General features: G+C 32.6%; 1 protein-coding gene across 1 annotated transcript in view; it reads right to left on the bottom strand.

Annotated features, from left to right (window-relative positions):
- The window catches only part of LOC129810066 (fasciclin-1-like), a 79,039-nt gene that overhangs the window by 23,013 nt on the left and 32,791 nt on the right, over positions 1–23,235 (bottom strand). Inside the window, exons 2-9 of the mRNA XM_055860314.1 lie at positions 20,631–20,763; positions 20,337–20,518; positions 14,988–15,396; positions 14,736–14,896; positions 6,735–6,977; positions 935–1,158; positions 632–794; positions 426–567 (exon numbers count right to left, since the gene is read on the bottom strand). Coding sequence (XP_055716289.1) covers positions 426–567; positions 632–794; positions 935–1,158; positions 6,735–6,977; positions 14,736–14,896; positions 14,988–15,396; positions 20,337–20,518; positions 20,631–20,763 — 1,657 coding nt within the window. The remainder of the gene's footprint in view (positions 1–425; positions 568–631; positions 795–934; positions 1,159–6,734; positions 6,978–14,735; positions 14,897–14,987; positions 15,397–20,336; positions 20,519–20,630; positions 20,764–23,235) is intronic.

Genomic DNA, 23,235 nt, shown 5'->3' with positions numbered 1-23,235 from the left:
CCTCATCAAGCACGATTTTTTTTAGGAAATTCTTGTTTAGGATTGAATATTAAGGGCAAATGATTCATTAGATTTTCAAAAATCAATAAAATTGCTTGTTATTAAGATTTTTGAGGCCTTCGGAAACTGGGCTAAACCTCCAGTCTAAAGCCGGCCCTAGGGAGAGATGATATGGGAATAATCGTTTACATCACAATTTCTATGAAAAACCTTCAATATTTTCGCAACCATTCCATCGCGGTAAAATCTTAACCTGGATTGATTGCGTTTAAATATTCAGAATTGCAAATAAATCACTTTGGGCATGTGCCTCTTTCTCATCCAATGAGCCAAATGTTTATTGGAAGTTGTTGTTGTACGTTTTGTGAGAATGTTGAATTAGAATGCGAGTGGATATTAATTTAGGCAATATCTGTTTGACTTACGTCGATCTTCCTCCTTGACGCGAATCCTCAGCATCCCATTAACCGTAGGCAGTTCAACTGTTTGATTGACAAATTGTCGCAATTCTCCCATTGTAAATGCCCTGTCGCCAACAATAAGATGACGTCCCAGAATATCTGCAGCCTACAAAGAGAAGCATTACAAGATAAAAATTTCATCTTGACACGAGGGATGATATACACATTACTTGATTTGCAAATTCGGAAAGGAAGAGCTTTCGTAGAGCTTGAGGGTAGACAGCTTCTGAATTTTTCCATGCTCTGTCTCTCGGTACAAAATATGTAAATCGCTTGGTCTTCTCTGCCAGCTGCTGGTTGAAATTCTTCTGACTCCCAATTCTGAAAGTGTCTCTGCCAGGATTGGACGGTGCAAAAAACACGAGTATCAAATAAGATTAATTTGGGAGAAATTGAAGAGGAGCAAAAAAAAGGGTTATCCAGCCAATCATAGTACTATATCCCCTTTTCAAAAAAAAAAAAACTACACTCACTTTAGCATAGGATCCGTTCTCAATTTATCCAAAACTGTAGAGTACGGTACACCTAGAACTTTATCAATGATGTGAACGAAACCATTTGTGGCCGCAATATCCGCTTGAATTATTGTGGCATTTACACCACCACCCTCAACAGTTATCGTTTGATTTCGGTCACGATTTGTGAAAATGTTGAAGTAGAGAAATCGTCGATCCACGAGCGTTGGAACTTGATTAATCTGCCAAAATTAGAGGATTGGTGTCGTTATTGCCCACAAAAGAAGACTTTATCGCCTTTTAGTCAAGGTTACGCCTCTTAAGATAATTTGGCGACAAATATGTCTCAATTTCAATTTCCTTTTAGACCCTTTTTCTCAAGGGAATGTCACACATCAACCTTTCAAATTAAATATTAGGACACAAAGCAGAAAATAGAGTAGATACACCTTTTTTAGCCAACTTACTTTTACATCTAAGGCAAAAATTACCCAAATTCATTTTTTTTTAACTTAATTCGGCAATTGTCTAGTTATAAGCAAAAATTTATCTCATACAACACACCACTTCTCTTTAATCCGAGACACTTTTTCGCCTTCTAAATGTTGGATTCTTTGATAAAATGATAGAAAAAAAACATGTGAGGAAGAGCAGTTTTACACAATTGATAGTGAAAATAATGGCAGATACTTTTAGACAAATATTGAGACAAAATTTTTGGCCTTTCGGTCTATCACAGTTCTGGACCGCCACTCTTCCAACTTAGTGTTCAGAACTGCATCCTTGATTCATGTTCTAAATTAAAATTTCAATTTTGGTTATAATAGAACATTTTTAAGACAAAAAAGCATTGAACTTTTAGTCACATTGCCGTATACAATAAAAAAATAGAAAAATGCTATCTAAGACACACACCACTGCTAGAATGCACGAAAAAGCCATAGTAATTTTAATTGTGTTTTTTTTTAGGATGACTAAAAAGTAAATCCTGCGATTTGTTCGTATAGGGGGAGGTGGGGCTATATTAAGGTGGGGTTACATTGAAAGTGCTATTTTTTGCATATTTCTAAACGGCAATTTCCTTCAAAAATCCATTTTTGAAGAAAATTGTTCCCAAAGTGTAGAGGCCTTTAGCGTAAGACTTTAAGGCGTTCTTACAAACAAATTTTCAAATCCAAAATTATAATCATGTCTAGTGAGTGTATTTTTCAACCGATTGCAATAAATGTGGAATCATTTGAAAGGTCTTGGACTCCTGGACAAGATGAAGTGGTGTCAATTGGTAATAAAATTAAAGAAACGATGAATAGGGGATTCTCCAGTGGTGGCCAGTGGATTTGAAGTCGATTCACAAAGAAAAATACTTCTTCAATCTTTCCCAGAGCTTTCGGTCCTAGATGTGGACCTTCTTCAGTGGTCGACTAAACTATGTTTTCCTACCTTATGAGGATCGTTATTTTGTGTGGGATAGGACAATATCATCACTTTCAGTTTATCAATTGGAAAGGTTTTTTTTTAGGAAATTGTTTTCACTGATTTTCAACTTTTGAGCAATTTTTTTTAGGTACTGATATGATGTGGTTTGGCGCTTTCTGTTAATAATTTTCCTTTTTGTGAAAACAATTTCCTAAAAAAACCTTCCCAATTGATAAACTGAAAGTGATGATATTGTCCAATCCCATACAAAATAACGATCCTCATAAAGTACAAAAAAACATAGTTTAGTCGACCACTGAAGAAGGTTCATATACAGGACCGAAAGCTCTGGGCAAGTTTGAAGAAGTGTTTTTCTTTGTGAAGTGACTTCAAATCCACTGGCCATCATCGCTGAGTCTTCTATCGATACACATCATGCCAGTTCTTCATCCAATTATAAAGAAACGATTTTAAGAATTGACAATCAATTTTTGTCCGAAATTCAACTGAATTATTTCTGCGGTATTTTAAAGTGATCTATGAATCGGTTTAAATAGGTTGTAAATCGGTAAATATAAAAATTACAAGGTGGAAGCACTCAGAAAGGGAGCAGTGGCGCATATTTGAACTGAGGCTCCTTTAAAATTGGGTTTTTTTCTCGTATTTTTTAAATGAAACTGAATCATATTATGGTATGATTTAGTCCAACAAACTAATTGCGAAGCTAAATTAAATTATAATAAGGCTCATTTCCATTTAAAAATAGGAGAAAAAAGCCTAATTACAAAGCTGCCCCAATTTGAAGATACCCAATTTCCCCCTAACACTTTTTTCCACTTCATACTGCTAACAATTTTTTTTCCGAATTTAGAGAATCCCACAAAGCTGATATACGCTTTGCCACCTCTTATCGTATAATGACAATCTTGATAAAACAAATGAAACAACAATTATCATAGTATATTTTTTAACTGTGCGATTTACAACCTTTACAACAATGAAATGAGTACTTTTTATTATTCACAGTTTAGGTAAGTAATGATTTTCTTATATATTTTCCTGATCTTAACGGTATGTGTCTCGTTTTATTATGAATACCTCAGTGCGATGTTTGTCGCTTTGTTTCTTCAATTTTTCGTATTTTATGATACTACCTTAACTAATTTATATTTATGATATCTTTTATTATAAAAAATATGTATAATAGAAAAACTAAGTACGGGAAAGCTTTCAGAATTTGCATACAGTCTGACTTTGAACATTTCATATTTTTTGAATATTCCTTTAATAAATTTAACCATTATTTTCAGGAAATGTGTGACTTAAGACTAGCTATTAAAATATATTGCTATAGATAGGTCAGATTCATTAAAATAATATGGGAAATACATGAAGTGTTCAAAGCTAAAGTCTGTGTGAAGTCTAAAAACCTTACCCTATACTTTAGGATTTATTTGAGAAAAGGCTTGAAAAGTGACAATTATTTTTGAGTTTTTTAATAGTCATGGCGTTTCTTCCTTTAATTTAAACTTAATAAAATACAAGGAGTTATATTAGGTGTGATTCTTTCATAATCATATCTATAATAGATTAATATGAAAGATGATTTCTCTTTTGATAGTCTCATATAGTTACCACGATTCCACGATCGAGAACAATGTTAATGGATAATGGGGGAGGTGGTGGTATGCACGGATTCTAAGCTTAAGTTAATGCGTAATTTGTGCTTTTGAAGTGCTCGAACTCCATAGAGAGAGCAGTAGGTATGTATATCCCTAGATTTTTCACCCCACAAAATTCCCACCTTCAACCCCCTGGGGACTGGGGACCACTTTTCTCAATATATATTCACGTTTCAGACGATTTGTAATTATGAGAAATGATTTCATGCAATTTTCCGTCGGTTCGTCCCTCCTTTACCACGCCTGGAACCTAAACGATTAGAGATAGAGACTTGAGACCTTCGGGGAACCTCTCCATAAAACGACCTTGCGACCATTTTCCCGCCAGCCCTTCCGTACCTCTCCAAAACCATACTTTCTAGGATTGCTCGAAAACGCGTCGTGCGATTTTATTTTATTATTGGTAATATTGTAAAGGTTGTCAACGCGAACATTTCGCCCATATACAAAAATTTCGTTGAATCATTCCTAATAACGGGTATTTAAAGTTAAAGGTTAAAAGGGTTAAAAAGGCTCTAGAGAGCGTATTTCTCAACCTAATGGTATCATATTTTGGCTCGTTGGAAATGCCTTGGAATTCCTGACAAATCTGAACTGGTTTCAATCGGTTATAACCCGGTTCATAACCGATATCTAATGTTATCCGAAATTAAATTATATTTTACCAACTTACAAACTTCAAATAGTTGAAAGACGAGTACCCAAATCAGGGCCCATCAAGCATAATAAAAAGTGAAGATATTTTTCACTTTTCCTTGTAAAAATTTTGCAGCTATTGCACCGCGACTTAAATAAATTTGCTCGTAGTTCTTGTATTATTTCAGCGAGTATTATGAAATATGTATTTTTATATAGCTTTTAGTGCACGATTTCGAAATATATCAGACTTATAAGTCAATTCTCTTTAGGAAAAAACTTGCCAATAGTCTTCAGTGCCTCTATGCAAAAACGTACGGAAAAATGAAATGTTGAGAGGCCCCTGACCCAAATAAAAGACAATGCTTCTTCATCGAAGATTCTACTGTGACTTTTGTTTTTAATAAAAACAAATAATGTTTCCTGTCTTCATTAAAAATTCCGTTATAATATTCTGCGGAATCAATAAAATTCTGAACATTAGAGCCCGAAAAAATTGAAGACATAATCTTAAACGTTTTTGTCCGCTTATTGACTTCTAAATAGGACGTTGCGTTTCCTAGTCCTTGTTTCAGTTAGGGATAGATTGTTGTTGAAACTTTTGATCATGTCTATTTCCCCGATTTTCACGATTACCACGATTACCGTGGTTACTATGATCGCTACGTCCTCTGCGGAATGCAAAGACTGAAGAGTTATTCGTGGTATTCTGATCGTTACCTACGGATCGCTGAACTATTTCCGCTTGTAGTGCCACCTTCGTCTCTTTTGCGAAGGATGTAAGGGATCTAGCCAAGACAATTGATTGAATCTCCGGTTTCAGTCTCTTAGCAATCAATGAAGATCAATTCCTTCCAAGTTCAAGCTACTATATCGACGACTCAGAACATAAGTCGATCAACTTTTGGATATGGTTGCAGCTCTTCTGGTATTCGCCAGAGAATTCGTTCCTTTTCAAAATGAAAGACTTCGAATTTTTACCAAAGCTTTGTTCAATGATCCAAAAGTTGATCGATTTATATTCTGAGTCGTCAATATAGTGACTTCAACTTTGAAGACCACTTTCCAGGGGGTAGTTGGTTCCTGTCATGACTGTTTTGTGATTTTAGAACACGGCGAGGACTGGGTAAAACAGTTAAGACACACAAAGAAAAGTCGATAATGCAGAAGCACTTGAGAACAATAAAGTGCTAAAAAATGTTAATTTTTCATTGGAATAGCACCATTATTCGAGTTTCTATGTGCAATAAAAGAATAATGATAGCTTATTGCACTATTAATGATGTCTCGCGCTTAGTCACATTGTGTCAGTGAATTGTGCAAGACAAGAAAATGAATTTGGGCGTTCCTTGGCTTATTAATTACCATTAGACAGACTCCTTCATTACATTTTCAGTATAATTTAGCATACAAATAAATCAGTGCATATTGTACAGAATTCTCAGAGTAAATATTAGCATAAATTCGAGCTAGTCTGCAGTCGGTATTCATTTTATTTAATTGAATATCTTTTTCATGAAGGGCAAAGGTTAGAGGTATGTATGAAAACTTTGTAGGGACAATTAGAAAGAGAATTTGAAATTCAAAATATGAAATTTGAAAATAATTAAAATGTGGTGTGCAGACTGAGGTGTATAGGAAGTCTCGAAAGTACTTTGAAAACCTTTCAAACTTCCATTATACCTTTCTTAAAGACATATTATTCATTTAATTAAAAAGTTCACATTACTTCCCACATGTAATGCTGTAATTTGGTTCTTTTGATGAGATTTTGACGAATTTAACACTGACTTCTACATATGCGCGAAGAAGTTGGACTTAAGAGAAGAGAGAGGATCATGAAATATTTAAGAGCGAAACGTGCCTTTCTCAGTAACATTCATAAAATCTCATGAAGGATATGAATTGTACATAAAACATACAAAACATAACATTGCAGATTTCCTTCTTATGAAATGTCAAATCCTTCTCTCTTCAAAGAACATTTTAAAGTTGAACTTTTGCAAGAAAATGTGTGACTTTCCCTTTAAAAACTTTATCATGTCCTAATCACTTTGTAATCCAATTTAACTGACTTTACTTACCTGATTGAGGTTGTTTGTTTTAATCTTATCAGTATTTAATCTGTCGCGAACAATATGTAGATTTAGGATTTCTCTCATTCTATCCCGATTGCGAATGATATTGTTCAAATTACTGTCACTCCAGGCTTCATTGCTTGGTGCAAATAGGGTCACGTCCTTCATCCGACGAATTTGCTGTACAAATTCTGAGCCAAAATCTTGTATAACTTCGAAGAACTTCGACAGTGGTCCATCCTCTTTCTCCTTTTTTTTGGATGGAAAGCACAATAAAACAAATAATTAATTACCATCAAGGATGAAAATTTTTGTACATTGAGAAAGAGAGAGAGAAAAATGTTTCAACAGCTTTTACATTTAAACACTTGTTCTCATTTTTATGGATAAATGAACTTTCTTTTCAGTCATTTATATTCTTCATGAGAGAATGATAAAGAAAATGATCTCAAACATATGGATTTTTCAATTCTAGCGATTTTTGAGCCATATTTCATGTTCTAAAGCGCTTTGAAAGAGGTCATGAAAGGAAAATGATAAATTTCAAAGACATGCAAGCACTCATGAAATAAATAATAGAAATGTTAAAGCGTGATTCAAGACCAATAGCATTTTGATATCCCAGAGAAATCAACATTTCACACAGGAGAATCAATCAAATGTCAAAAGCAAAAGCTTTGAAAACATAGTAAAAAAGCTCATAAAAATCAGTGAAATCCTCAAGCGAAGTAACACAAATGATTTATATTGTTCTTCAAAAAAAGTGCTCAAAAAGAAATATAATACAAAAAAATGTTTGAACGCGTGCAGAAAATTACCTTGAAGGACTATATTTTCAGTGAATATCCCATTATTACATAGAAAGCATTGTAAGTAAGTAGATAATGTAAGAGTTTTATGAGTGTTTCAAGTGTAATTTTACATTATATTTCGTATCTTTCCAATTTGTGGTTGATTCGTGAGTCATAAGCATTTAATTTAAAAAACTAGATTAATTCCAAAAATAAAAAAATGAGACTTAAAAAATCATTGAATAGCAAGTGCATTATTTCCAACATTTTTTAAATTCTTTTTTCTTGGTTTAGTATTCAATGTATTCGCAGTGCTTTTCTATTTTAAAAAAAAAGACTGAAAAATTATAAAACGGAAATTCAAAACTACAAGTTCTGAAAGAGAAAAAGGTATCAATAATTTTTTATTCAAAGTTATTCTGCAGAGAACAGATTGAGTTTTATATATATATAATAAAGTAGAATACACTACTACACTAAGGTATATTTGCATAATTCCTTCAAGATTAAATCACGAAAAAAAAAGAAATTCCCCATGTAGAATCCTGAGGAAATGTGACAGAATCGAAAATTCTCTTTAACTGATAAAAACTTCACAAAGAAAGTCATATTTCATGAGATTTTGATATTGATTTTGGGTTTCTCTACCAGCGACCAGAGTTGGTTGAAATGTTCGTGAATTTATCAGTGAAACCACAAAAGTGATATCACCATAACAAGCCACAGAAACCGCACGCATGAACCATTGCTATGGAGACCTTCCGCTCCTGAATACCAGGTGAAGTGAAGGACACGGAGGATGTTCACAATACTCACAAGAAAATTCATTAATATGGAGATACTATAATCTACTAACCGATATGTTTCAGACAACCCAGAAAATCGTTTCAAAGATTACACTATATAGTTGATAGTCAGGGGAATGGGGCAATGTATCAAACAGCTTGAAAGGCTTGAAATATCGTCCACTTTGAGTGAATAGAGATTGCAACTATAAATTGATTAAAATTATGGTATTAGCTTTGAATATTTAATGAATAGTGCTTCGCTCCTAAATACAGTGTGACTCAAGTAGGGAACACTGGGGCAAAAAGTCACAAATCGAAAATTTTAAAAGTTCCTTCCAAAAAAAGATAGCGGTTTAAAATTTTTCCACACACTCTTAGAAAAATTTAGTCTCAACTACCTCATATACGGTTATGGAAACTATAAAATATAGTAAGCATTGACCCATTCATATATTTAGGTAGGGTAATTAAATGAAATAGTTGACCAATATTAGTTACAGTATCTTTTTCATTTAGTTATCATAACTAAATTAGATTAGTAACGGGTACTATAACATATTAGTTCCAATAACTAAATAAATGTGGTTGATACCCATCTTATTGGCTGTAATAACTATATCATATTAGTTGTGGTTACTATATGTGGAGCTCAGAGGCAAAATGACACATATTCTATGGCTAAAGCATAGGATATGTGTCATTTTGTATTGAAAATAATATCCGACGAGTTGATATGCTAATAATGGAAACCGGTGAGCGTCGGGGAAAGAAGGAACAGCTTAGAAAAAAAAAAATTTCTAAACTGTTCCTTCTTTCCCCGACGCTCACTGGTTTCCATTATTAGTGTGTCATTTTGCTTCTGAGCTCCACATGTAGCTCGAAAAAGCTTCAACATATAAGTAAAAAACGACTCTCTACTATTGAAAAAGTTGTCAGAACTTTATGAAAATATAGGCCCATTTTCTTTCAATAGTTGTGAGAACTAAATGGAATTGGTGACCAATATTAATTAGGATATCGATTTCATTTAATTAACACAAGCAAATATAATTCTATGAAACCATTATGAAATAATTGCCGTAACTTATCCACGTAAATATTGCCTTATGTTCTCATTACTAATAAATTTATTATGAGTAAAATGTTTTAACATTTTATAAGAACTATTTTAAATAGATTTGATAATAATCACCCGATCAACTAATTTTCTATTTTTTATAGATCATTACTAATTTTTTTAGTAATGATGTCTAAATTTCTCTAAGAGTGCAGATAGCTTCATAGATCTACTCCAATGTCGTAAGTTTCTTAGAATTCGAAGAAGGAATTTAAACTTTATACTGAAATTTTTAGGCCTGTTTTTGGAAAATTTTCCTTACAGCAAATATAAATTATAATTTCCATATATTATAAATTTAATTTCCAAAATTGATGCATTGGTGACTATTTCCTAAATGATTTGGATTCATTGAATACAAAGCCGCTATCCGTTTTAGCATTTTCTAAAGGTTCTTTTTCCAGAAATCCTATCATTAAAAATGACCACTTGGAGTAAAAAGTACACAGTAAAAGAGGATTACAAGTATAATCGTTGGTTTGCTTTTTTACCACGATTATTCTTGAAAAGTTACTCAAATTTGTATTTCAGCAAAGTACGTAATCTGAAAATATGTATATTAAATTTTATGTAGGGTGGAGTAAGTACTTTTGGCCACTTTTAGGTTTCATGTGCTTGTAATTTTTATAATCTTTATATAAAAAAAATGAAATTTTGTACAAAGATACCTTAAAGCCTTTTCTTTCTAATAATCCAAGAGAATTCCCAAAAATTTTTGGATATTTTAGTGAAAAATGCATTTTATGCAACTATGCAGGTTTCAGTACTTTTGCCCACTTAGTAAGCACTTTTGGCCAATGTGTGTAAACACTTTTGGCCATTTGTTTCCTATAGAATTTTAATAAAATAACAGAAGAAATAGTTTTCGAAAACTTTCACAAATACACAGCACAAGTCCTATTCTTATTTAACACCAATTTTATGTGATTATTAGAGTATTTTAAACGACTTTTTGCACATTTTCTATCTGACGTAAAAATCAGACAAGTCACGATTGTTTTTACTGAAATCCGCGAGGTGCGCCACATGTAAAATGTATGGGAAAATGAATGGTCAAAAGTACTTACACAGCCGAAAAAGTAAGCTCTTTTAGCCACATCCGATTTTCATTTAATTTGTTAGAAAATCTTATTAAGGATGATATAATAATAAAATTTAGTTAATTAAGAAATGGACTTTCATTGAATAACATAAAATATTTTCATCAAAAATATGAAATAATGCAAAACAATTTCTTTTAACATTAACAAGTTTCTAAAGAATTCCATGTTTTTTTTAGTGATTGTTTACCTTGTCGAGAATTTCCTATGAAAGTATGTCACTTAGGAATTTTTTGAATTTACAGTAGGCCGTAATAAAGCGAATTAAAATATGATAATATCCCATGACTGGTACTATTTGCCCCAACGTTTTCTAGAATGGTCACAAAATGACCTTTTAAAAAACGACTCGATGTATTTCGCTTGAAAACGTTCTAGTTTTAATAGTCTAGTTCTAGTTTCCCGAATTCTAGGTTTAAAATCGTCATCCAGAAACGCTTACAGATCGGCGCCGTTAATAGTTTTTGGTCTTTTGGTTCTTTTCATCGAAATCACCATTTTGACGTTCGCTGTAAATATCTTTAATCATACGACATGCCTTACTTAATTTTTTTAATAACTAATTCTGTTTCTCTTAAATTTTTATAATGTTAAAATTGTTTTTCCTTGCTATTTTTTTTTATTAAATGACGAATTATATAACATTCTATTTAACATATAATTAAAATCATAGTTAATTATTTTTCACACGCTTTTAATTACTTGCCAATCAAACATTATTATTTTTATTGATTTTTTAATAATTTTAATTAATTTCACTATTGACAATATTTTCACTGACAATATGTTGAATGTTTTACTAATTAATTAGTTCAAACCAATCAAATTAAAATAAACATCCTGTGTTCAATATGAGAATTGAATTATTTTATGCAAAAGAATTATTGGAGATTTTTAATTTGTTTCACTTGAAAATTTTTAATCCATGAAAACTGGTAGTTAGTAGAATTATTTTTTGAATTTTAAGTCACATAATAAGCTTTAAAATGAATACTTTTTTAAATAAAAGAAAAATCAATAATTTAATCATAAATTATTCTGTCTGCTATGGTTATATTGCACATAATGACAATATTCTCTTCAATAAACGAAATAACAGAAAAATCATTTTATGGGAATTTTATGTTTTTAAATCAGTTTCACATTGAATTATATAAGAGATATTTTTATTGTGGAATATTTAAATTTCAAAATTGGAAAAATATTAAGTATTTTTATAAATTGAGATGAGATATTCCAATTTAGAACGCAAGTATTATTTTTTCAAGTATTGAAAAAAATTAAATTAAGTATTGTAAAATTTGAATAATAAAAAAAGTAATGTAAAATATTACCGAAGGTCTAAAAGAAATCCATTTTTATTACATTTCCAAAAAAGAATATCAAATAAAATTTTTATAAGAATTTATAAAGTGAAAAATAGGAATATTTTTCTCAGATTTATTATTCTGATAGATTTTGAAATGGTTCTTGAGTATTGATTTTTTCCTTCGGAATTTGTTTTTGAATGACATTTTGAATGTTTTGAAGATGTTTTAAATGTTTTGAAAAAAATTAAATTTCAAACTATATAACTTGATTTATTGGAGTGCGGATATGGTTTTGCACAGCACTTTAGTTTGCCCTAAATGGAATATTGAACATTGGAATATTAGCCTAATAGGGTAAGTGTACGAAATTTCGGCCAGCTTGCAATTCCGACCACTTTTTTGTTCCTCGAATTTCCATTAATTTTTAGTTTTTGCATACTCTAGAGGTTATACAACTTAAAAAATAACAAAAACTGTCGCTTCGACAAACGAGATGATGTGAAAAAGACATTCGAAGAATTCCGGAAGGGCAAGGAACTATGAGAATGAAGGTGGTCGAAATAGGCCACCAAAACTATGTCAAGATTTTTATTCATTTTAAAATGTATTACGAATGATTTTAGAGAAACTAAATACGATAATTTGACTACAAAGTTCCGAGCAAAGCTCCTTAAAAAGAAGTAATAAAAAAATTAGTTTGTATTAAAAATATCACATTTTAAACTTCAGACTTTGGCGCTTCCATGCAACTATGCCAAAATTTGGCACACTTACCCTATATACTTTTTTTTGCAAAGTATACGCAATGAAAAATATCATTTGATAGCTAATTCTGCCCCGGACTCCCTTACGTATAAATAGGGGAGACTGGGGCAAAAAGTCACAAATCGAAAATTTTAAAATTCAATATATTCCAAGATAAATAAGATAGCGGCTTAAAATTTTCCCATAGATAGCCGCCATAAGTCTTCTTCAATGTCGTAAGTTTGTTAGAATTTGAACAAGGAATTTAGAAAATAAAAAATATCGAAATTTTCAGCCCTATTTTTGAAATATCTTACGTGCAGAAAATATCAATTATTATCTACTTATATTAAATTTGATGCACTGGTGAATATTTCCCAAATTATCTGGATATTCTTTGAATACGAATCCGCTATCTATTTTAGAATTTTACAAAAATTCTTTTCTCCAGAAATCCTTTTATTAAAAGCGGCCACTTGGGGTAAAAAGTAACAAAAACTATGGAGCAAAAAGTACCAAAAACCCAAACAATTTCTGATGTTCCACGGTGAAAACAAACGTCAATGCTATGTGTCGCCGCTTGTTGTTTGCATTGGTTAAACGATTTGCAGTCTTTTGTGTTTTTTGTAAAATAGCTTAAAATGCGCTTTTCTCGCTCAGATAGACATAACGGTGTTTTACAAAGGTGTAGAAGAATAAATTTCATATGAAAATATATAATCTAGGTATTTTACTTAAATTTACGGAATCCCGTAATAAAGCGAATCAAAATGTGATAGTATTTTATGTCTGATACTATTTGCCTCAGCATTTTTGAGAATGATCACAAAATTACCATTTAGATAACGGCTCGATAAATATATTTCCTTACAAAATAGAGGAAAATGGCTTTGACAGAGTTATAGAGCGGTAAATTTCCTATAAAACTGTGCTAATTAGAAATTTTGCAGGTGCTCGGGTAGATTGTAAAAAAATAAAATATTCGTTTTGTGACTTTTTGCCCCAGTCTCCCCTATATAACAAAGAATTCAAGAAGGTTGGTTGTCTCTTTGTCTTAAAAGAATCAGGAAAAAATAGAATTTTTGGCTTCCTAATTAAAGCTCCCGCCTTAAAGACATAGACGTCGGCCATTTTGACAAATTTGACAACAAACTGACAGGACGTTCTTATTTTTTCGAAATTTTTCGGTTACTGAAGCTAATCTTTCAAGACTTTATTTATTTCCCCAGGATAGTTAGGCAAAATTAATGTGGCGCCAAATTTATTGCCTGGTATTATCCTAATTACCGGTTTAAAAAGAGTCAAATTAATACTCTCTATGACATTTTTATTCTATAACAGTTCTGAGAATACGAAGAGAACAATATCAAAATAGAGATATTAAACGAATAATTAAATTTCTAATGGAATATTCCACTGTTAAATCGAAAGTGAATGCATTTTGTTAGTCGTCCCGAAAATAGATACCCCATTTATTTTCTTCTCTGATTGAATTTAAAATTATCCTTTTAAAGTGTTCACAACAGATTTTAATTGTACCATAAATGAAACTAATTTTCTTTTTCACTTTCACAAATATATGCATTCCTCTTAATGAATTCTCTGCTTCACCCGGTGGAGCAAGAAGGAGTCTGCAACGGCGAGAATTTCACCCGAAACTAAATCAACTGCGCTAATGAAAACGTCATTGCATTCAGAATTTAAATTCCTGGAATAGAATTTAAAATTTACTCAAACACTCCAAAAAGCGCACTATAGATTCGTCTCTCTATAGCTCCCGGGAACCGTGAACTTTTCAAGCAACTCTTTCCAATTTTGAATGAAATTAATTTTCCAGGTCACTTTTCGATTACGTAATTTGCAATAGAAAGCTCCAAATTCATATACATATATGTGGAAAAATTATCATAGTATCAAACTGAGTGTGGTAGATGAATTTATATTGGGTCAAGATCGTAGAGATATTGCTACAAACTCCTGAATTATTCAATAGTATTGGGATAGTATACGGGATTTCGCGAAAATAGCTATTTCATATTATCGTAACAATGGATTTGTGGAAATGGATGGATTATTGATTTTACGATGTGGTCAAATGATAGCTCATCTCGATATAGTGACAATTTCCTACGCTAAAAGAGTAAAAACGTTTCATACCTCGAGAAATTGAATAACATTGGTGTCCACAATGACTAATGGTCTCTGGATCAAGTGCACCACCCCATTTTCCACCGGGATGTTAGCTCTCACAATTTCCGACAGAACCACTCCAGGAGCATGCACAGAATCACCAATGAGTGTTTGTGACTTAACATATGCTGAAAGGAATAAAGAAAAAAAGACAATCACAAGTTGCTGATTAAGTTCCCGGGAGTGCCATATGTATGGCATTTTTTGGATACTACATACTTCGTACACTCTTGCCATCTGCCTGGGAAAAGAATGTGATCAACACTTTCAAATTGTCTTCGAAGGCAGCTGTCGGAAGGGGTTCACCCAGTGGAGCTGCCGCTGTAAATACCGTCCGATTCGGTATAATGTGCCCATCAATGACTTTGCGATCAATCATATCGGGCCTATGTGGTGACTTGAAACCCTCCTCGACGGGTATCAAGAATGTGTGCGCTCCTGGAGTTTGATACAGATATTCCTTCTTATGCATGATCACTTTCTGCCTATAGGATCTCACCCTATGGTGGCCTATGTCTAAACTTTCGGAAAATGTGAGAAACTGAAAAGCATCCGGATTGTGAACATCTACAGTTGATGATGGAATTGTTGTGAGTGGGGTCAGAACATCGTCAATCACATGCAAAATCTGTAAGAAAATTAATGGATGTTAAAAACTGCATTGAAGCTTTATTTGATCGCAATCAAATAAAGCCGAAGAATACCGAATTTTATTCGGTCCAATTTGAATTTCTGTCAATTTTGACACTTATAAATTGTTGTCAAAATTTTAAAATTAAGATTACATTTAACGGAAAGAACGCATTGACAATCAAACTCTTACCGTCAAGCCTAATTACTTGCGATCCTTACGCCTTTATATAAGAATTGATATAGGGTAAGTGTGCCAAATTCCGGCCAGCTTGCAATTTCGGCCACCTTTTTTGTTCCTCGAATTTCCATGAACTTTTGGATTTTACGTACTCTAGAGATTATACAATGCAAAAGAATAACAAAAAATGTAGGTTCGACAAACGAGATGACGTGAAAAAGATATTGGGCGAATTCCCGAAGGGCACGAAACTATGAGAATGAAGGTGGCCGAAATAGGGCACCAAAGCTATGTCTATATTTTTATTCATTTTAAAATGTATTAAGAATGATTTTAGAGTAAATAAAGAGTAAACTCTTTGCAAGGTTCCAAGCAACATTCTTACAAAAGAAAGAATAAAAAAATCAATTTGTATTTAAAATATTACATTTCAAACTTGAGACTTTGACGCTTGCATGCAACTATGCCGAAATTTGGTACACTTACCCTAAAATGCGTAAATTTCAGAAAATAATATTGAGTGTTTGGCGGTGACAGTATATATTTAACGGTCAGTGTCTTTTTACCGTAATAAGATGAATATTAGGTGAGATTTTTAACAATCTCACCTACTATAATCCTAACAAAATCTCATGTCCTCCGATCGGCCTCAAACTTTGCCAGAATGTGTTTGGCCACTTCCTGATCATGAATATATGGATGGCTAAAAACCGTTCCTGTCCGTCCGTCCGGTCGCTCTTTGGAGCTTAATAGCTCCCAAACTAAAAGAGATATCGACTTGCGGTTTTCGGCAAAGTATATATATCGTATTTATATCGTATGAAAATTGCAACTTGGTGAATTGACCCCCACCCCCCCCCATCCCCCTTCCGCCGGTCTCCCCTACCATCAAAATTAGTAAAAAGTAAGCAGAGACTTATACCAGAATTTGCAGTTAACAAACGGACAAAATTATTACTGAATGGCTCCGTTTTATAATAAATCTTTCGAAGAGCCAAAGCCAAGTCGAACCTATTCGGAAATCTATTGGTAGCCTAAAGGGAAAGTTCACATAATCTACTCGCCACTTTAGTGCTGTTTGTCAAAATTAACGTGAACTGATAATTTAGTTATTCTGCCACTACAAAAAGGTCGGATTTGATACAGTAGCTACTTTTTCGCCATCTAAAATTAAGTCATTAATTTAATATACTTTATTAGTCTGTTCCAATACTTTTGGCCACTCATTTTGTTATAAATTAATTTTGCATATGCCGCAACTCACGGATTTTCTTTCAACACAAAGTAATATGTGATTTAAAATTGAGTAATGATGCTATTTTTGTAAAAACAGTAAAAAATGAAAAAGGGCAAATCTTTCTCCTAAACATATTTTTTAGTTCCTATCTTGACTGTTCTCCCTAGCCCTCACCATGTTCTAAATCCAACAAAACAGTCGTGACAAGAATCAACGCAAAGAGAAGTCGATTATGCAGAAGCACTTGAGAACAGAAAAGTACTAAAAATTGTTAAGGAAAAATGCCAACTAAGCATTAGTGGCCAATCTTCAGTGTAAAACGGTGAATAAATAATTTTAAACGAAACAAGAACATTGAGACATGAACTCTTTGTTTCAGTTTAGACTTCAAACTTTGAAGCAAAAGCTCTAAACAAAAATTATGCCTGGAAAACATTTAAAAACATCCATAATTGTTCAATAGAAAATACGAATAATAAAATAAGTCTAATAAAAAAAGAATTGTAGTTGTCGCGTACTTTAATTCACTGAGAAAAAGAGGGTGCGATTAACATTTTTTCCTCATAAATTTAACACTTTTTAGGTGTAAAAATATATCAACATTTTTTAATGTTAATTTTACACCCTATTAAGGGTAAAATTAACATGAAAAAGGGTACCTTTAACCCCTAATACACCTAAAAAGGGTAATATTTACACCGATTTCGGATCAATACTGCAGGGTAAAATAAACATTTCCGGAATGTTATTTTAACTTTTTCGGATTTCTCTCAGTGATGGGTTTAATGGCTTTCTGAAGGTCCTCAATTCTTTAAATAAAACTCAATTTAAAACGAGAAGAGGAAGAGAACTTTTTAATTACAGCCAAAAAGACATGGCTAAGCGTCACGACAAAAAGCTCTCGCATGGTTTATGAGTGCAACCGGTTTACTACCTATTAAATTGATTCATAAATTAAAAAAAAAAACATTCCGATATAAAAAATTGCTTAAGTAAAGCAAATTTTAGAACATTTCAGGATGAATAATAAGCATACGAACAAACAAAAAAGTAATTTTGAGAAAGCTATACCATTTACGGGTACTTTATCGATTAGGTCTGACGCAGCCGGGTTGGAAATTTTAAGGTCTTTCAAAAAAGCCAAAATTTGAACATATTGGTTGAAAACCTGAACCTACAAAATGGTTTAACATTGACCTCCAAAAATTCGTTATCGAAATGTCTTTAAGACAAAAGTGTCTAAGAACGAAATATTCACCTAGACTGCCTTCAAAACATATTCAAAAATGAAAAAAATCTATGAGTCGGTTTTGGAATAAACTAGAAAATATGGTTTTGGAGGGAAATAAGGGAGATGTCATTATTGCCAAAAATTCACTTTTCAAATGAGACACTTATAGATTCCCGAACGGTTTCCTGAATTAATAGGAGTATATGGGTCTAACTCCTTTTGCAACGTAACTTGAAGGAAGCCAATTTCATGATCTTCAAAAATATCCAAAATTTAGGTAATCCAGGATGTCCAAATACTTGGACATCTTTATAAATTTGCAATCCTCCGCCATTTTGAATACAGTAGACTCTCACTCAATCGGGCAAAAAATTTTGTTGTCAATTTTTCAGGCTTAATTTTGAAGCAAATTTGCTCAAATTCGTTGAAGTTCCTCATATTTTATTGTGATTCTTTATATTTGAGCGTTTTTTGTAGAATTTACAATGACTTTGACGCCCAAATCTCTCGATAATACGAATGACATTTTGCTCCATATGGCCGATTGAGGGAGAGTCTACTGTACCACCATTTTTTGTTTTACAAAAAGCTCCGCCCCTATGGTATCAATTGGGTTCAAATTTTAGTATGTTATAGCTGGGTCTTAGAGCTTCGAGCAGTAGCAAAGTTAAGGTTCCCTGACCCCCCTGACCACAGCTATAAGGGTCCAAAAAAAGTTATTAAAATGGCCATAACTCCGGTTCTAGGGGAAACTGGGGTACCACCAAATACGGGGCAGCACCAAACACTAATTTTTATTTCTAAACTACTTGGACTATCTCGACCATTTCTTTAGTGGACAAGTATCCCTATAATGCCTTTAAATTTCTATAAGTCTTGTCCTCTGAAGTCAAATATCTGATTAAAAAATCGCAGTGTTTGGTGCTACCCCGTGTTTGGTGGTATCCCAGTTTGCCCTAATTGTCAGAATTTAAAAAGTGAGGGCGTTTCGGAAAGCTCTCACGAAATGCCATTTCCCTTTCGACATCAGAAGTTTGTAAAACTGCCGCTAGAGGCACTATTATTAAAAAGAAAAATTTCCAAACGGGTTCAAATTTTAGTATATTAGCCGCAGATTATACCTATTAAATAAAAAAAATACTTATATTTTTATTTAAATACTATATTTTCGGTTCTAATTAACCTTTTGACTTAAATTTTGGTTATCTCAGGTTCAAAAGTTTGCCATTATTCTGAAATCTTCCATCTTTTTGAATAGTGTTTTACACTATTAAAGTTGCACGGTAATTACGATCTTTCATATTTTCTCGCATAATGTGAAAATTAGATTAAAATTTCACAAGTTAATGAAAATCGTTCATGAATTGTGTCTTATTGTAAACTCTTTAAGAATGACGGTATAAATATTGGAAAATCAATTAATCTTAAGACCCTTAAATTGATTTTAAATCGTAAAATCCCTTGTCTAACTCATAATATAGTATCAGTACAAAAAAAAGAGACTCATAAAATGGATTAACGCATAAATAGCATAAGTCTTTGTCAGATAATGATTTTTAAAACAACACACTGCCTAATCTGACGAGTTAAATCACATTTTTATAGTCTTCGTGACAAAAATTCAAAAGATTTAGAAAATTCTGTATACAAGTGTTTTACATTCTTCCAAATATTCATACGACAGCGTCACAAAAAAAGAAAAAGTCAGTCAAATGGTGCCGGAAATGCAAGCGCAGAAGAAAAAACAATAAATTAATTGCTTGCTGCTGTAGCAGGACTGAAGATTGCAATTTGCTGTATACCCATTTCCAGACTTCATGAATGATAGATTTTTCAATTTTCTCATATTATTTGATTTCTTGTTTGCAATTTGGGGTATATTCAGTTCTTTTGTTGTGCCACGTGTTACCGCATAATGCAATTTTGCAGAAACATCCTTTATCATGGGATTTATCTCAGATAGAAATATTATTGCTTCAGATTTCTCTGTTGCAGAATATTTCTCTAGAGTGGCAAGAAAATTCACAACAGAGGATTTTTAGCATCAAAAGATACTGACAAAGAACAGAAATTCTGATGAGCTTTACTTTGCGGGAAATATTTTAAAATGAGATTTAAACTGGTGCACACGTGTAAGCTTCTGGTACATTCTACCCCTTTTCGGCATCTTCGAATGCACCAAGCAATTCCCTCTTCAACAAATTATCATTTTGTTGGTTATAATTAATATTTCAAGAAGCCAATATAACTAAAAGAGTAATGGTCTTTTGAATGCTAATGAACACTTACTTGTTTCTTCCCCTCCTTGTTAATGAGCTGCACATTCGATCTTGACTTTATAATTAGCGCATTATTGACAAATATCTGATCTATGTTCTGGTGTCGTCTTCTCGTTATGTACAATGGTGGATTTCCTTCCATGTCTGAAGTCACAGATGGTTTCAATTGCTCCAAAGTATTTGCCACAGTTACTATAAATACACATGAATGAGGATGAAGAAAAAAAATAGTCACAAGTGCAGACTCCACAAATTGTATCAATCTCGAGATGTTCTCATTATCTTGCGATGATGGCAAACTTACACATGTGGTACAGGACATACGTCTTATTCCCAAAATAGCGCTGGAATGCTTTATTGGTTGGTGCAAAGAGTGTCAATGCCCGGAAGTTGAGGGCCGTGTTTGCAATTTGATTCCTTTCCAATAATGAATAAAACTGAAAGTGAAAAGAGAATAGAAATTGTAGTCCTCCTCGGTAAACATTTCTCAATAGAATAATGTAACTTGTATGGGTTTATGCATGAACTTGAGCCTGGACAGCTGAAATATTGAGAAAGATTGATCACTACCAAATGTAATTCAATCTAGCCCTTTCAGTATAATAAAAGAGACGCGTCTTGTCTCTTCCGATGGCAAACAAACATCACAATAGAGAGGATATGAGACAAAATTTAGGGAAAAGTCGTGGATTATGGGCAGATTTTTTGTCCAATTCAAACAATATCAATTAAGATCGTTTGCACAAGGGTCTTATAATGAAGACTAATGTGCTGGACACAAGTACGACTTAAGCCGAGAGACGGCTTAACGAAATTATCATCAATATAATGTTACGGCATTATCACACTTGCGCATTAAAATTTTAATATAATTCACATTAATTGTCGCTGGTGAGAGTCCAAATGTGTAATTTGTGTGTTTGAATCATTTTATATTCAAAATTTGATCTATTTGTCGATAAAAAGGTAGACTTTGCCCGCAAAATTTGATATAAATTGATTTATAGCATTAATGCGAAAAATTAATGCGATTTTCTCTTTAATTTTTTAATGTGAAAAATATTTATGCTTTAGGTAAATTTAAACTTATTTTTTCAGGCCAAGTCCACTTGTTTATCAATAAATAGAAAAACCCCAAATATTAAGTGACTCAAAGACACAAATAACGTATTTGGACGATCACAAGCGACAATTAATGTGAATCACATTAAAATTTTAATGTGCAAGTGTGATAACGCCGTTAGACTGCATTCCCACTAGTTTACCACTAACCGTATCTCGGTTTAAGCCGTGAGACTTTCTACTCTGGAAAAAAATATCTTGTCAAAAAGAAAAATGGTTTATATCAAAATGTTGTCAGAAAGATGTAATTTACCAATTTTATAAAACTTTTACTCGCATTTTATATAGAAAAACATCCTTTTGACAAACTTTTAACAAAATACAGCTGGGCGCTGATTTGACAAATTTTTTCCACATTCTATGTGGAAGAACATCCTTTTGACAAACTTTTCTTTTTAATTTTACAAGGCATTTTTTTAGCGTAGGCATAAGACGGCGATGATGTAATTTTTTTAGCCAAAGTAATGCAAGAATATGGCAAGATTTTGTAATTAAAAAAAACCATGTTTACAGACTTTTCTGCACAGGTCTCCAAATAATGTCACAAATATTCGTAAATGTTTGTTAATTCCTACTGGGGATCTACAAAATGCTCGTAAATCGTACAACTTACAAAAAAAAGTTCGTAAAAATTTGTTGTTTTTCACAAAAATTGTTCGTAACTTGAGCACTTGACGAGCATATTTTGTTCTTTTACAAACAACTGTTGGTAAATGTTCGTGAACACAAAAAAAAATGTTCGTAAAATTTTGTCATTTGTTTGCAAAAGTTTTTCCAAACAAACGAAAATGTACGAATGAATGTTTGTAAAAGAACAAAAAAATCCATATTTAAGCAAATCGGTTGAAAAGTAGGCCATACAAGGTGGTTAAACTTTGATCTTCGAAAATTTGATTTCGACATTTTTTTCGGACACAGGTATGCAATGTGTCTCAGTACAAAATATTCACATTGATTACGTCCAAAACATATTCGAAAATGAAAGAAAAATCTCGGTTTTGCAGAGGACGAAAAACGGACGGGGGAAGGAAAAAGACTGTCCTAGATAATGGATTCTTGTTGAAGTTCTAGTTTGAATTCTAGTTAGTACTTTACCGATTGGCTCCGTGCAGTAATAATCTTTCGAAGAGACAAAGCCAAGGCAAACCTGTTCGAAAATCTACCGGAAGCGTAAAGTGCAAGTTCACATACTCGCCGCTTTAGCGCTGATTAATCTGCCATTTCATATTTCGATATTCCTAACACTTCAATTGTCAACAATGTTAACAACAGTGTGCAAACGTTTGAAAAACTGAATTTTTGTGTCATTTTGTGGATTTTCAGGAAGGCAAAATGTCTGAAGAGCAACTTTATTAAGATAAATCTCCTTTTCATGAACTTGCTCACGTTTGTGTAATTCGTCAGTTTAAATGTTCGAAATTCCAACGCATTTTTAAGTAAGTTCTCTCTGATATACTTTCGAATCGGTAAAGGTAAAACCTCAACCGGAGAGAGCTCTCAAATCGGGAAAGTTATTAATGAACGAGAGGATTAAGTTCATTGCAGCCGGATTGGAATTTTGAAGATCTTTCAAAAAAATCCAAATTTAAGAAAATCGATTAAAAAAATAGGTTCTCCAAAAGTGGTTCAAATTTGACAATCGAAAATTAGATGTTTACACATAGAAATGTTTTTCTATGTGTAGGTAAAGGAAAATATCCCAAAAATAAGATCCATAATTTCAATATTACTTGCTCGAATTTCTTAAAACTTTAACCCTTTAAGGACGAGTGAGTTAAAAATCGAAA

Source organism: Phlebotomus papatasi, chromosome 1 (assembly GCF_024763615.1).
Source record: "Phlebotomus papatasi isolate M1 chromosome 1, Ppap_2.1, whole genome shotgun sequence".
In the NCBI taxonomy this organism is placed as follows: domain Eukaryota; kingdom Metazoa; phylum Arthropoda; class Insecta; order Diptera; family Psychodidae; genus Phlebotomus; species Phlebotomus papatasi.
The sequence above is the reverse complement of the archived record's forward strand: the minus strand, read 5'-3'. Positions and strand labels throughout refer to the sequence as shown.